This window comes from Mytilus galloprovincialis, chromosome 11 (assembly GCF_965363235.1).
Source record: "Mytilus galloprovincialis chromosome 11, xbMytGall1.hap1.1, whole genome shotgun sequence".
Classification (NCBI taxonomy): Eukaryota; Metazoa; Mollusca; class Bivalvia; order Mytilida; family Mytilidae; genus Mytilus; species Mytilus galloprovincialis.
Window position 1 is genome coordinate 82,963,181 of NC_134848.1, and position 17,440 is coordinate 82,980,620.

The 17,440-nt window shown below is 29.9% G+C and overlaps 2 protein-coding genes across 7 annotated transcripts in view; one reads left to right on the top strand and one right to left on the bottom strand.

Moving 5' to 3' along the window:
• The window catches only part of LOC143052911 (uncharacterized), a 25,212-nt gene extending 17,281 nt beyond the window's left edge, over nucleotides 1-7,931 (bottom strand). For both annotated transcript variants that reach the window (XR_012971291.1, XM_076226072.1), the window contains exons 1-3: nucleotides 7,746-7,931; nucleotides 2,235-2,318; nucleotides 236-343 (exon numbers count right to left, since the gene is read on the bottom strand). Coding sequence is in view for 1 of the 2 variants with exons in the window: in XM_076226072.1 (XP_076082187.1) it covers nucleotides 236-343; nucleotides 2,235-2,318; nucleotides 7,746-7,890 (337 nt within the window). In the remaining variant the exon portion in view is untranslated. The remainder of the gene's footprint in view (nucleotides 1-235; nucleotides 344-2,234; nucleotides 2,319-7,745) is intronic.
• LOC143052912 (CDC42 small effector protein 2-like) overlaps nucleotides 7,922-17,440 on the top strand; it is a 23,223-nt gene continuing 13,704 nt past the window's right edge. For 3 of the 5 annotated variants that reach the window (XM_076226074.1, XM_076226078.1, XM_076226076.1), the window contains exon 1: nucleotides 7,922-8,063. The gene's annotated coding sequence lies outside the window, so the exon portion shown is untranslated. Of the gene's footprint in view, nucleotides 8,064-14,508; nucleotides 14,651-17,440 lie in introns of those variants that run through there. The other 2 variants (XM_076226077.1, XM_076226075.1) reach the window with 2 other exon arrangements.

The following is a 17,440-nucleotide window of genomic DNA, read 5'->3' on the forward strand; positions in this document are numbered from 1 at the left end:
TGTGGGACTGTATGTACACCATACTTACTTTCATACAATACTGGACTGGCTTTTCTGAAGAATATAACCTGTGGAACTGTATGTACACCATACTTACTTTCATACAATACTGGATTGGTTTTTCTGAAGAATATAACCTGTGGGACTGTATGTACACCATACTTACTTTCATACAATACTGGATTGGTTTTTCTGAAGAATATTAACTGTGGGACTGTATGTACACCATACTTACTTTCATACAATACTGGACTGGCTTTTCTGAAGAATATGAGCTGTGGGACTGTATGTACACCATACTTAACAGCAGTACCAGGGTCATCACATTTCACTTTTACTATATCTGTAAAATAAGAAAAAAAAACATTCAGGAACATTACATTTTACTAAGGTAGCAGTTAGTAACCGTTATCATCACACCTGCATAAACATACATAGGAATGACTGTGATTCATTGTCTTATCATCTATGATCTCAATTATCTCCCTTGAAAAAAGTTCCAAATTAGGAAACAACATGTTTTTCTGATAGATTTTCATAAAATCTTGTATCATGGTTGTTTTTATGATCACAATTAAGATTTAGGGTCAAAATGGGGAAGTGATTAGATGGATAAGAATAACAACACCACCCAAAGATTTATTGAATTATAGATAAATAAAAATATGAGTCCATAGGCCAATAAGTGTCTCTCGCACTATCTTACTTTAAGGATGTACTTAGGTGAGGTTTTGGAATTTGTGTCAAATGTTCGGACTCCTTGGTGTTTTTCCATACATTACAATGTAAAATATTTTGCCCCATAACACCCATTTATTTTTTCATATAAGACTTAATAGCTCATGAAAGGTCATTTACCAAAATTTTAGAAGATTCTTGATTTTTCTTTCTTTTGTTTTAAGACCCAAATAATACCAATGCAAATATAAGGTAAAAGTCCGAGTCAGCCTTTTCCCCCATATTTTAAATCTCAAATATCTTGAAATGAGGTCCATGACCTATCCACGGGGGGGGTCTCAACATGGGATTTTGGGTACAGGTGTGCAGCTGGGATTTTAAAAACACCCCCCATTCATATATTGAATAATTGTGAAATCCCTACCTATACATATATTTCACAGCGAAATCATAACCCATTCATATATTTATCGTTGCACAACAAACTGAAATTTATGACCCATTGATATATCACAATCGGTCAATTACTGCCTATTGATATATTTCCTCGGTAAAATTGCACCCCATTGATATATTTGACGGATCAAAAAAGGGACCCATTCCAGCGGCACATATGTATATATACCTTTATATAGGAAGAGACCCCCCCGTGGACCTATCAATATTTTTAGCTTATCTTTATCCTTAATGGATGCTCTACCAGCTTACAGTATCAATTTAAAATTTTTATTTTTTTATTTTTCACCTTACCTCACCTAAGTACATCCTTAAACACCATTCATCAAACGATGAAATATTGGAGACAAGCTCCTCAAAACCCAAACCTTAACCCAATATAGATGGGTAAAACATCATTACCTATACTATCATGACATAAACATCAACATAAATTGAAGTAAATCAGACTTGTTGATTTGATTCTTGTTTTGACGAAAAGACAATGTCAGAAGGATATATATATAGAATAACTGTACATTGTCTCGAAATATCAATGTTATTTGTACAAGGCTTAGAAACAGGTAGAAAGCGAGGCTGTGCAGAGCAGATCTACCTGTTTCCAGCCGAGTACAAATAACATTGATATTTTGAGACAATGTAGGGTTATTCTTTATATACTGCAACTCTTATAACTGTTCTAAATGAACTTTTTAGGGTAAAAGCCATCGATTTTTAATTTGGAGAAGATGACATTTTAAAAATTTCCGCGAACCTGTATGTTTTATTGACGTCATAAAACAAACTCTACGGAAACCCATTGTCAACGTCATAAACAAGGTGATATACGGTCATTGACTGTATATCACATATGAATATACGGTCAATGCAATTTGACTGCTCAAATAACACAGCTGCAGTATATATATTAATCATTAATCAATTTCCATTTCTTATGTTTAAGACCAGGGTAGAGTTTTTTGTTTGAACAAAAAATATTCTTTCTGTGACCAATAGCTGCTAACATCCATGTAATAAATAGTTGTCTTATTGGCAATTATATCATACCTCCCTATTTCCTATTATGTATACATGTATCATATAACTTATAATATACTTACCCTGATCAAACATTTCTGGTGTTTGTACTTTTTCAATTTCTTTTTCAGCATCAGCACATCGTGTACAAGAAGCTGTATCATAATCTGAAAGAAAGATTGGATTCATAAAACAGAGCAATAGGTGGTCCAAATAATTATGACGTCTGGCAAGGCTATTTTAATTTTTTTCTGAGACGCCTTCCTACATGTTTTTTTTATGTTTTTGTCAAAGGATCAAAGTAAGTATTTTGTTAATATTACATGAAACTTAAAGATGTAGACCTTATTTCAGGGAGATAACTCTTTAAATCAGTAATGCGTTTGTTTAAGTCAAGTTTCATCAATATATTTCATGTATTTTGAGCATTTACCTGAAACAGATTGGAAATAATCTTTGTAACCTAGAAGCTTAGAATATACTTATGAAAATGGTTGACATAAACGTACTGATGATTTTAAGAGTTATTTCCCTTAACTAAGGTCTACCTCCTTAAAGAGCCATATTAATTTTAGTCAAGCCTAGGTATCTACCTATTGCTTAGTCCAAATAATCATGATAATTATGACATCTTGCAAGGCTATTTTAATTTTTTTCTGGGATGCCTTCCTATGGGTAGCAATAGGTAGATATTAACTAGGCTTGACTACTGAAAAAAAAAGTTTGGCTCTTAAATTTTCATAAAATTTTAATCAAAATTTTACTTCGATACTTTGACCAAAAACATAAAAAATATCCACACTTTAACAGAAAAAAAATCATTGTGGATTTACACTGCTCACCAAACACTAGTTTTATTATTTCAAAGAGCCCACAGATTTAATTTATAAAGATTTTTGTCTTTCTGTCTTTAAGGTTTTCATCATGAAACTACTTTATACTTTAAAAACTTGAAAAATGTAGTTAACAGTAACTTTTGGTACATGAGGAGAAAATGTACATTTTGTTTTGGACTTTAAAAAATGAACAGATTTTGACAATAGTAATGATAATTATTTGAGACAATTCTTGGTAAGAATAATTTGACAAATCATAGATTTGATATGCCCTGTGCGAAGTTATTATAATGAAACCAAAATATCATTCGTTGCTACTCACAATCTTCATTTGCCGAGTTAAACCTTAGTGTACTATCATATAACTTAAACATGTTGTATCAACCACTATCATAAACATTACAACAGAAATATGATAGACACAAGAAAAATACTCAAATTCATTTATGCTCAACTTTTTCTGAGGAAGTAGCTTGATTGAAGACAATAGTTTTTAATTTTTATTAATATGATTGTTTTTTTTAGTTATGATTTTTTAATAGAGTAGAAATCGTTTTCTATTAATTACAGTTAAAGTTTAGCAAGTTTATTCTAATCGTTAATTTTCAATATAATTATGTTGAATAAAGTTTACATTTTCATCTGTTAAGATTAATTGAGGATAACATTACTTGTCAAAGAATTTAAGGACGTACTTAGGTGAGGCTAGGTGAAAATTAATAAATTAAGAATTTGAAATTGATACTAGAAGCTGGTAGAGCATTCGTTAGGGATAAGAATAAGCTAAAAATATTGATAGGTCATGGACCTCCTTTGTGAGATATATGAGATTTAAAATATGGCGGGAAAAGGCTGACTTGGACTTTTACCTTATATTTGCATTGGTATTATTTGGGTTTCAAAACAAAAGAAAGAAAATTAAGAATCTTCTAAAACTTTGGTAAATGACCTTTCATGCATGAGCTATTAAAACTTATATGAAAAAAATAAATGGTTGTTATGGGGCAAAATATTTTACCTTGCTTTGTATGGAAAAACCCCAAGGAGTCCAAAAATTTGACATGAATTCCAAAACCTCACCTAAGTACATCCTTAATACAGTATACATGGTATAGAAAGTTAATAGTATACACCTATTGACTGGGTGTGAGGGTAATAGTCCAGTCAATCTAGCATAAATTTGACCGTAACCTGAAAGTAATTGCAACAGAAGATTTTTAATTTTTAATCTTTAGCATTATACACCAAATATACACAGAAAAAAGTCCCATGAAATCTTTCTTGTGAAAGACTAAAAAAATCACCATTTAAAATTCCTATGGAGATTTGCATTGAAAAGGGAGATAACTCTTGCAAAAAAGGCAGAAATATCAATAAAAATTGATACAAATTTACAACTTAACCACTTCTATTCATCTGAATGTAGTGATTCTTGATATTTTAGCAGTCTTCAGAGTATTATATAACCATGATAACAAACAACTCAAAAGGTGTTTTCTTATCTTTTATCAAGCTTAATAATATAGATTTCGCAATTCATTAGTTTACCATTTATTGAATTTTTCAACATGCATGACATGTCAAGGTAAAGAATCTCAAATTTAATAAAATATAATTAAGGATGTATTACTCTTTTTGTGGTTTAAAGTTTCTTTTGACAAGTAAGATGCTGAAAAAATATAATATACAGATATAAACAATAATTTTCACATTATTTTTTCAAAATGGTCACATAAAGCTTCAAATTTACAATTTCTTTAATGAAAAATGCACAAAAAAAATAAAACTACCCATAACACTTCGGTTTTGTACATTTCATGAGCAGAGGATTATATATATAATGTATTAAAATACAAACTTATAGCCCCATTAAAGTAACATATTTTACATGAATTTCAAGAAAATCTACCGAAAAAGAAAAAAAAAAAAAAAAAGACTCATTTTTGCAGAGTTATCTTCCCTTCCAATGTTAATTTCCATAGGAAATTTAAAATGTTGATTTTGAGTTTTCCTCAAGCTAGATTTTATGGGACTTTTTTCTGTGTATATTAAGGGCATAATGCTATAGATTAGAACTATAACATTTTCTGTTGCAATTAGTTAGAGGTTGAGTCTTAGTTTGATTAGACTATAATAGCAAGTTTGTTGTCCCTGAGATACCAACTATTGCTCGAGGCAAAACAGAGAGCAATCGTTGGTATGTGAAGGCACAACAAACTTGCTATTACCCGCACAACCAGTCATTAGGTGTTTTATTATACTGAACAACACAAACATTAACTAATTTTCTAAAAGTGTACATACATAATCTGAAAGAAAAGAAAAAAATGTCACATAACTTGACTTGCACAAGATGAACTATACGTTTTTTAATAGTTCTTGCTTGTATTTGTAAATATTTCATTAATTATAATCAAGACTAGAAATACTTGTGTTAAATTGTCTGTGAATATGATAAATTTAAGCTAAAGTACACCAAACGCAAATTCACATTTAGAATACGACGACCGAACCCATTATGAATAAGGTACCATATATTTTAGATCTTCAAAAAATACGGCGAACATTTTCTCTCTTTTATAACTGCTTCTTGTAAGTGAAATTACAATCAACACAAACAGATGTATACCGTTTACAATATTAGAGTTTGACGCTGCCAAGCAAAATAGTCAATGACATCATCATGATCATTATTGTCCAATGAAAAATAAGCATGAAAAAGAACAGGAAAGATGATTATGAAACTATTAACGGGGGTAATAGTCTTTGAAACTATTGACTGGCATATAGTCTGTGGAATGAAATAGCACAACTATTTCATTATTTTTTATATAGAAAAAACATACTGAGGTATAATAAGTACTATATATAACATGGTTCTTACGAGTTAACATATTTAAACAAACAAATGCGAAGGATGAGTTTGTTTAAATATGTTAATGAGTAAGACACATGGTATATAAAATTTGATATATAAATAAAATGATTGAAAGTTTCAAGACCTTGAACTAACATTGGAAATTGATCATGTTACAGTTTTATCCAATGAAATGGAAGCTCGTGATAGCCACTTTTGCCCCTCTTGTATGGTCTTCTGTGTATTTCATGTAATAGAACCCCAGAATTTGCAGAAAGTAAAGAAAATGTTGGATTTTCCCGATTTTTTAGTTTTGCGCCCCGTGTATCATCATATGTGCAGGTAATTTCATAATGTCATCAGAAAGTACACAAAAATGTTGGATTCCAGCAACAAGGATTAAATAATTATTCTAATGACGGTAAGAATTGGTTTTTTTTGTTGGTTTTCAAGGTATCATACAAATTAATCATATTTCACAGGTTGTTCATCTCATTGAGAAATGCATATTTATACATTTATAGTTTTTTGTACAAACTGCTTTACTCAAGATCTGTTATTTTATTAATTCGATTATAAGATTAATTATTAAAACACAATTTTAATAATAAAACAATGTATTTAAAAGTGGCAGATCCAGGGATCGTAGATAGTGTACATCCCCCTAATCATGTTAATTGATCGCGATTGCAAAAAAAAAAAATCATGTTTTTTCACAGATTTTTGTAGCCAACATTTATTCCGTTTTCTATAGTTACCCCCCTTTTTGAATCATAATTTAATTGAATTTTCGCAAAAGAAATGATAGTACATTTAATTTTTTTCAAAACTGAAAGAAGAAAAAATTTAGTAATTTTTCCAAAATTAAGGGAACTCGTAACAAACCTATATTATAGTTTGTGAAAAGGGTTTCTTAAGATGTGGTACACATGATTTATTGCTTTTTGTTATAAAATGAAAACAAATGCAGATCTTGACCTTTAGTACATTTTTCCAAAAAAAAAAGGTGGAGCTTCAGCATGTTCAGCCATGGAATAGCATGAAAATGAATATGTTGTACCATATGTTGTACTATAGCTTAGCTCTGCCTTCTTTCCCTTGGATTCTAGCTGAGTTGCATATTTAATCAGCATTAAGTATGGTACAACATCAATTTGCATATACAAATAATGTAATATACCATGGTTTTCCCTCACCACACTTTTCAAGCAAATTATTTCATTAACATGATTAAAACATCAATGAAATAAAAATCCAATTTATGTTACAATTAAACTTAACATAAAATTTTAACCAAATTGTGGCTATAGATGTCAGCAATAAGAAAAAAATAACACAAGGACTTAATTAAGAGCTACAGTTCTGCAACTATCAAAGTGGGTCTCATTGGGGTCCAAGGGTGATGCAGGATTGTTAATTTTTTGTAAGCATGACAAAATGATGTCTAGCGGGACTCCATTGACTTGGGAAATTACAAAATACTGAGAATTGCTTACGTACATAGCTATCAAAGTTGGTCTCATTAGGGTCTAAGCGTGATCATGCAGGATTGCAGATTTTTTGTAAACATGACAAAATGACTCCATTGAAAATTAGGAAATACTGAGAATTGCTTACATACATAGTGTAAGCAGGATACGGGCATCTGACAAAACAGTAAGCAGGATTCAGGATCAGAACCCCTTGATACCCTTTAAATATGGCTCTAACATGCCTCAGGGGATAAACTGATAAATCATAATTTATTCAATTTATTGACATAATTATAAAATTGACTGCCAAACATTTTTTTTTTGTAGAAGGAAAACTGTTTTCTGTCTCAATGGTTTAAAAATTTAAAAAGATTCATAAAAATATTTTGTAGAGAAATCCTATCAGTATGGAATGTTTTTATGTCTTACAGAACAAAACTAGGACATATTTTTCCTTTTCTATAGTTTCACGGAATTCTTGTGTAGTCACTTGTTTCACATCCGAGGAATTTATAACATGACAAAGTGAGAAAACAAAAAATAACAGCAAAAGACTTCTGAACGTGTCACACATTGTCTGTATATGGATGTAAGCGACACCGGCCTTTTTTCTGTGTGGTAAGCGGCAAATGGGAAGTCGTCGTTTTCGTCAACACGTGAAAGGGAAGTAATTTTATCCCTGCATGAGTGTCGTTTCCGGGTACTTGTGTTGTGTAAAGAAACTTCAGAAGTATTTAGAATTCCTAGGTTTGTAAATCACTTGTTACTCCAAATTTTCCTGTTTCTTGAACTATTTTAACACAGTTTTCGACATAAAACTCCGAAAAATATTAAGTTAGCCAACATTTCTGAGAACTGTGTTTGGTGACAGGGTGTGTGAAAACAAAAATATTATTAATCTAAAAATTTCACTTTATTTTTTTTTTTTTTAAATTTAAGTACAATAATACAATTAGCTATAAACAATGTATATATGTATGCTAGCTGATCCTTATTCCTTATACTTTTCACTCTATTGACTATTGTGATAAATATACACCTTATCGCTAATCCCCGCTGACCAGGCCGCTTGAACTTTTGACGCATACAACAATCACTTTTCCATTGTGGCGTCAGATATTTTGCTTTATGACATCAAAATTTTACGGGAACGTGTGATATCCAGTAATGACGGACAAATAGCAATAAGGTGTATTTAAAGAATCGCTAAATTGTAAATTATATTTATGTACATGTACTGCGTTTGTGGTCAGTGCAGTTTACTAGTGGTAAAGACCAATAGCTACAGTGCTGAAGGTCCCAAGTTCTATTTTCACTAGGGGTGCTAAAAAATAGGAAGTGTACATGTACATTGATGCCACTGTACCCCTCGCAGCTTTCGACATGTTCAAGGGGTTATTCGGATATAGGAGGCATTTTATTTACCAGTACATACATACATATTGATGACTGATGTAGCCCTTACAGGGCGGTATGGAATTATGCTCTTCAATGTCAGCCATCAAATGGTCATTTATATATTGTTCGTGTGTCATATTGGTTAAGATTTTACTGTGATTTATCGAAATATCCTTATCGTGTATCGTTAAACACAATGTATTTCTTTCATGCAACAAAAATTATCGTTAAATGTCATGTGGCAAGAATATTTACAGTTATTCGTCTTAAACGTGCCCCCATTTTGAACCTCATATTACAGAAATACTTTCGAATTTTTGCACTTTCCCTTAAATTTGTTATGTATCAACATAAACAATGCTTACATTATTTAGTCAAAGTGAGAATCAATTGTTTCAGTGGCTTCATTTACGCTGATTGACTTGGTTCAACCAGTGTACATGGTGTAACTTATTCATATAAACATGATAAAAAAAAAAAACAGATCAAGATTAATATATATATATAGAGGACAAGCAGGCATGGTCTGATTCAGATTTATCATCGTCAAAATAATTTAGGGATGTCCAGTGTTATTTTGTAATTGCTATATGATGAGCCTTGTCCATCTGTATTTACATACATGTACGTTCTGAAATTGGTTTCAGCACACCTCCGGGTGCAGGAGTTTCTTGCTGCATGGAAGACCCATTTGTGGCCTTTGGCTGTTGTCTGCTCTTAGCCTTTGGTCAGGTTGTTGTCTCTTTGATACATTCACCATATCCATTTTCAATTTTACTAATTTCTTTTACTGTAGTTTCAAACTACAGTATAAGAAATTAATACTAGTTTGCCTTAACCAAATGTTATGAAACTTATACACAATGCTTATTACCACAAAACAACAAATACTGAACATTAGATTCCTGCATCTATATAACATGTATAATGATATAAGTTGGAATGATATTTATAGAAGTCACAAGCTCTGAAAGCATTAAGTGCTGAGCATATGAACCCATTTCAGACATATCTTTAGAGATTTATCACTGACATGACTGAGTGATGGTCCAAAGTTATCATGATTATGGAAAATTAAAAAGGTTAAAAAGGAACATGATGTTAAAAAAAATAAGAGGAAATACTCATATCAGATGAAGATTAATTATTTATAAAATGAAAGATGTATATACATGTACTAAGTAATTGAAAAAATTCTATCTTTATTCATAATATTATATTGAGTGTCATCTAAATTGATATTTTGAATCTTTATCCTTCTTTCTCTTTTAACAAGCACCTGCTTTAGAACTTAGACTGTTACATGTTATTGTATACAAGTAGACAGATTATACATGTATCCTCATAACTAATAATCAATAAGTTCTTCATCAGATAATTATCAATAAGAATACAAGTACAGATAGGTCACACAAATAAACAAGCAATCAATATAATATATAAATACACAACTGCAAGGGACATGAAATTACTGAACATGCTGAATGTCTTATCATGCTTATAATCATGATACTTGTGATCATATGATGCAAAAAATAAATTTGGTCTATCTGATCTGTCTATTGCAAAGTGTAAGAAATCAAGGAAGTTGTAGGACTTTGTATGGTTTAGAGGTGAAAATGAAAATCTGAAAGAATTAACATTTATAAACAGCAAAAAGTGTTATTTTTTAAAATTTTTTTTTGAGAAAATGACGAAATGATAATACTTGTAATTAATTTTCAGACATAATTTTTTTTTGAAAAATGATTTAGACATATCAAAGGGGAGATAATCACATTTTTTTTTAAAAATGATTAGACATATCAAAGGGGAGATAATCACATGTGTGATGGGTAATATAGACATATCAAAGGGGACCTGGTAGGACAGCCCCCCACTTACCCTTTTGCAGGAAAAATTTGGTTGATTATCAGGGATGATTCTACTATATAGTTTAGGGCCGCTTGGCGGCCCTAAAATCGGCCAGCGGCCCCAAACAAATATTTGTTAATATAAATTCCCAATTCATGAAAATAAAATAAAAATCTGTTTTCCAGAAAAGTTTAGGACTTTATTCGTTATAGGTTGAAAAATATAGGCAAAGTATAGATGTTTACAGTGTCCTATATTTTGACTTTAGTGGACGATTTGATTCTGTCATAGATATCTATGATTATGGCAACATTTGGTAAACAATTTTAGATGCCAGATTCAATTGATTAAAATGTTACTGGATTATTTGATCTCGTAAAAGTAGATTGCCTAGCAGATTGATCAAAAACATGTTTGTCAAAATTGGTGTGAAAGCAGAATCGGCTAAGAGCAAATTCAAATTTTGATATAATATTGATGAATCCATTTTAATGGGCGCCAATCTCGTAAAAGCAGATCGCCCAGAAGAGCTGCATGGTTATATAATTTGATGAAAATACCGGCAAATTATTTTATATTTGGCTCTATTTCATCAAAAGACAAAAGTTTGAGCGTTTTTGAATAATAATGTTGATGATTAGACCATTCATGAAATACGATATGTCACCATTTAATATGGAACTGTTTCAAAAGTTATGAAAATGATCTTTTCTTCTTCTTTAGAAAATCATCAACTTTTTGGGAATTACTTTCCGGCGCATGCATAAATAGTTTTAAGTTAATTTCAAATATTCTTTTATTTATTTATGAAATTTACAATTTTTCCAAATAATTTTAAAGTTCACTGGTCAATTGCTTTAAATATCTTATATATTAAGTATATAAACTTTTGTAATTGTCTTTCTGAATACGACAATGGACCAGTTCAATTTGAAATCCATTTTAATCAAGGTAAACTTATAAAGATGACCTGTTGAAAAAATACCAAATGGATGAATTTTTTTTCATTGGTTTATATGGCAAGCCATTTTGCTATTTAATTAAATTTCAAGATATCTTATACACTTTATAAGATATCTTGTATAGTTTATAAGATAATATATGAAATATCTTACAGATTATATAAGATATCTTATAAAGTTTATGAAATTTACAATTTTTAAAATAATTTCATAAAATATAAGAGATATCTTATTAACTATATAAGATATTTTATAAACTAAATGTATTGTTTATAAGATATCTTATATGAAAGATATTCATAAGATATATTAATAACTTTAGGAGATATCTTTAAAAGTATATGAGATATCTATAAAATATATAGTTTATAAGATATCTTATATAAATTTCTTTATAAGATATCCCATAAACTATATAAGATATCTTATAAACTATATAAGATATCTTAAAAATATCTTATAAACTATCTTATAAACTCTTAAATGTATATCTAAGATATCTAATCTGAAATATATTCATAAGAGATCTTTAAAACTTTAGGAGATTTCTTATCAAGTATATAATTAAGATATCTTATAAAATATATAGTTTATAAGATATCTTATATAATTTTCTTGATAATATATCCCATAAACTATACAAGATATCTTAGAAACTATATGAGATGTCTTATCAACTATATAAGATGTCTTGTAAATTATAAAAGATATCTTGTAAATTATAAAAGATATTTATAAGATATCTCATATACTTTATGAGATCTGTAATAAACTTTACATTTGATTAAATAGTAAAACGGCTTGCCATAGATTTATGTAAGCTGGTATATATGTTTATGTATATGTTATATGCCTAGGTTACTTTGAAGTAAGGCGTCAAAGAAAAAAAAATGTAATACCCTTTCAAGACGTCATAATTATTTGGACTAGTGCATCATGTGCACTGATATTCATGTAATACAACTTCCCTAGTCATGCTAGTCTCAATCCAATAACTTTCAAGTAATCTGGTGATCATATCTATGTGATCAGACTAATATATATCATAATCAGTAGCCCATCCATAATTATTCAAAATGTTACAACTTCTTAAATCAGTGTAGAGGTTAAACTTAATATACATTTCCGTTTTTAGAGGAAAATGATCATGATGATATGATTTCGTGTTAGATTTTATGCATAAAAAAATCCCAATTGGGATAAAAATTCCCAATTCGATGTTCAAGGGACCTCTTTGAAAACACCTGGAATCATCCCTGATTATATAGAGAATAACCGAAGCATGACTGTGACTTCTTATAACTGTCAGTGCCCCCCCTTATGAAAGATTCTAGATCTGTCACTGCGGGGTAATAAACACTTTCTAAAATTTTACACATAATTTATTTAAATCTTATACTCTTAAAATCTGATTCAGATATATATTCGGAATTTTCAATCATCATCTTTCAATATTTGTACAATTTATATTTTAGATTAAATAGTGTGATGTGGTTGACATCTAAACTATTTTTAGCACCAACAAGTTAAGGTTTTCTCATTTCCTTCATTACACTTGTTGTAGTATTAATAATAGATTTTATCTGAAAAGGAAACTGGTTACTACATATATGTTCATACATATACATTGTACCTTTACACACGTACTAAGAAATAATGTTTTACAAATAAGGAAAAAGTTAAGGAAATAATTTTCCTGTTTGTCATTATACAAATGAAGGTTACCTTAATTTGAATTTATCTTAAAAATATAATACTGTAAGTTGATCATGTTGATTTATATTTAATTTTTATAATCATTTTTTATACTTATAATCAAATTAATTAAATGCATATATTGCAAATTTTTTAAGACATATCAATTAAGTTGTTGGGTAGCCTGAGATTGCACTGACTTTAGGCTTCCTAACCAACCAGAAAAGAATGATAAAAAGGTCATCAGAAATAAAAGCAATCCCAAGCTGTATATGCTGTGGTCAGCTGGTTGACCAAATGCTGATTTCAATTTGTTACAATGTAAAAAATTCAATTTTTTTATCATCTTGAAATTATATCATATTTTATCCCCACTGCTTTACTTTAGAATACAAATAGAAATAGATGCATCTTGAGTGAAATTAAGTACATGAACAGTTATAAAGGTACCAGAGTATTCAATCTTTTTCTCTTGTTGACATAATTAACTTCTTCAGTTTTGGCATAGAACCTACATGTACTAGTATGTCTTAATGATGACTCATGCATGGCAATTTTATGAATTTGTATAAATTTTTGTCAATCACAGACTTGAAGCCTTGTGACCCAAAAGAAGAAGATTGCTTAACAAATGCTTAAAGAGGATATATATTATACTTTTTCTTGTGATTTTGGATTGTTGTCTTATTGTAATTTCTAATACATGTACCTTCATTTATGCATTTCCCAAACCCACATGTACATAACTCAGTGTTCTAGTGGAAACATTCCTTGAGTGTGGGATGTTGCATAAGGTCAAATTCTCTTTGACACAACTCATATGTATCTAATATATTTTGCTACTGGACATTAAACTCAAATCCATCCATCAAATCAAACCAAAAACTCAAATGGATCCATCTTGATGTGTTTTTAAAGAAATATGTATGAAGAATTGAATACACTTTCTGATTGTCCTCAGCCTATAGATTGACAAAACTAATTTATTTATAATTGCTGCAAAGGGAAAATTATTTAAAACCATTGTTTAATAATTATTTTTTTAGTAATTATTTAAAAACTTATGAAACCTTTTGTTTAAAACTTTTTTATAATACTTTCGGCCAACAAACATTGTTATCTTGAAGGAAAACAACAGTTGATTTATAAACAAATCTATATAATTACACATTTAGAAGTACAATGTAAACAATTTACAGGTAAATAACAGGTAAACAGGTGTTAATAATCCAATACACAACAAAACATCTAAAGATTTGTCAGTCAGTGAGTGATAGATTTCCCACAGATATATGAATGAACAGATCTGTATAAAGCTACTGGCATGGTTATGTTATCATTATTATAATCTGAGTTGGACTTTCACTTGGACTTTATTTTATATATTTAGAATGTATGTAATACCTCATTCATACTTTAATTTGGGTGAGTTTCCTTCTTTTTTTTTTTAAACTAAAATATATTTATAATCATGGGCAGTTCCAGCCATTTTAAAAAAGGGGGGTCCTAACCCAGGATAAAAGGGGGAGGGGGTCCAACCAAAGGTCCCTATTCAAATAAAATTGAGAATGGAAATGGGGAATGTGTCAAATAGACAACAACCCGACCATAGAGCAGACAACAGCAGGTCACCAACAGGTCTTCAATGTTTGATCGTTCAAATGCATTGATCGACCAAAAAATGGGGGTTCCAACCCCTAGAACCCCCCTTGATCCGCCACTGGTAATATACTTATAACATGTATAAAATTGAGCTCTTGGTTTAATGCATTGTTTTAAAGTAAACTTGGATGTGATTGTTAGCTGAGGCTTATTTAGAGGGAAGGGGGTGGAGGATTGTGCAGAGAGCTGTCCCCCACTTATGGAGCTACATAAATGATAAAAGCATATTATCTTTACAAGCATCAGACTTGGCAACCTAAGGGGTATGTCATCATTTAAAAATTGTGGAAAGTTGAAAATGTACTGAAGTTGATTTAAGGCCTTTATATGGAGAAATAGATCACTGTTTTACTAATATATGACACAGAATGTAATGATTGATGGTGTTTGTACTGACATACATAATATCATACAATGGCCAAATAATTTACTAATTTCCTTTGAATAATTCAATCAACAGAGTTACAACTGTTGATAATATCAACCTTTGATCCCACATATTGAAGGATTCATTTTAAAAGTAGGGCATCAATGAAAATGTGGAATGTCCTTATAAACTGGGTTCTCAGTTTTAATTATATAATATAAATAAAATATAACTTTTATTTCATATTAGAAGTGGATAGATGCAAGACTTTTACTGCTTTATCTATTTCATTGCAGCTTAATTTGCCTCTTAAAACATTGAATAAATGTCTGTATTTAATTGTCCATCATGAAATATTTGAATGTATGTGACTATGTGTTATAATATGAATTTGATTGATTAATTAATGATGTTTAAACCTACTTTTAGCAATTACTCTTATTGGTTGTCCGTCAGTTTTAATTGGTAGAGGAAGCAATAGTAGCTAGAGTAAACTGAAGAATGTCTGCAGGATATAGTAATTAGAACCCAAAAAGAATTTGATGTGCATATATATAAATACACAATTAAAGTTCAGTCCACAAAATAGGTTCTGTGTTTTATAATATGCCACTGAATATGAACCAGCTGTGTGCTGGAATAATACAGATCTTCACCCAAGTGAAAATAACAGATGTTTTATAAAACATTGTAAATGTCTTTGTTATCAGACACAAATATTTTATTAATAAACTCTTGACTGAATATTTTGAACTCTTAATCTCTCATCAGTTTGAAAGATTTCTTACCATGAAAGTATGCATTTCCTCATGTTCCTGGGAAGATTGAAAGTTCGATTGTAAATTTGTGTGTAATTAGCAATTTTTTAATTACTATACAAAAATAAAGCAATATACAAGATAAAGTTAAAAAAAATAATGTCCAGAACATAATGAAAAGGAAGTCTATGAAAAGATGGCACTTATGATAGATTTGTATACACTAAACTTAGATTTTTGGTTGACACTGATTTCTTGTATCTGAGATCTGAATAGGAATTCTCTATGACATTTAGAATCTCTGTAGTAAATTTGTTGAGAGGAGCCTAAATTGACCAACTGAACACCTTACATTTTGAGTTTTGATTTAATAAATGTCAAAATAATATTTGTGTGAAAGAAAAAAGATAATTAACATCTGTCAATGAGACACTGTGCTAATGTTTAACCCAACAACAGACATAACTAAAACTCATGTAGAAATTCTGATTAGCAATTGAAAGAAAAGTTTTTTTCATACAATTATATATGTGATACATCTTTTTTTTTTGATTAATTTTTTCAACAAAAAGAGACTTGTTTCATTAATTCGTGCTGACTGATTCAGTTAATATATTCTTTTTTATTAAACATCCACTTTTATTGAAGGAAGAAAATATTTTTGTATATATATATATATATATATATATATATATATATATATTGATATGAGGTGTACATGAGGTGGATTTTTATCTATGTTTAATAATTCTTTTTCTCTGGAGAGATCATGGTTTTGTTTCCCCTGTTGTGATCACAAGTTTTATATATCAATATTAACAGTATACCAGCATTGATCTGATTAATATGAGGGGGGATTTACTTTATGTGTTCTGATAATTCTCTACTTCTACCTCTGTGGAGAGATGCTGGTTATTTCCCCTGATCACAAGTTTTATATATCAATGTTAACAGTATACCAGCATTTATATGATTACTATTGGAGGGGGGGGGGGGGATTTTACTCCATGTTTTATCTAATTTTACCTCTGTAGAGAGGTGCTGGTTATTTCCCCTGATCACAAGTTTTATATATCAATGTTAACAGTATAACACCATTTATCTGATTAAGAAATTGATTATTATCAGAAATGAATTTGTAGGATTGGAATATACATGATATCTGTTAGAAGAAAATGTAAAGATAATTGAGTGTTTTGATGAATAATACATGGGGTTTTATAACATGTTTAAACAATCATTACAGCATATACCAATGCATATTCATGTGGTATTAATGAAAAAGGATGCTTCGTGTAAAGGTCTACAGCCAGGAATTCCCTGAAGGTGGTTATATGGGGACATGCAGGAGGAATTTTAATTATACAATGTAGTAAATCTTCAAACTAAATCTCAGCTTTAAAATAGTTAAACTATAATTTGAAAATC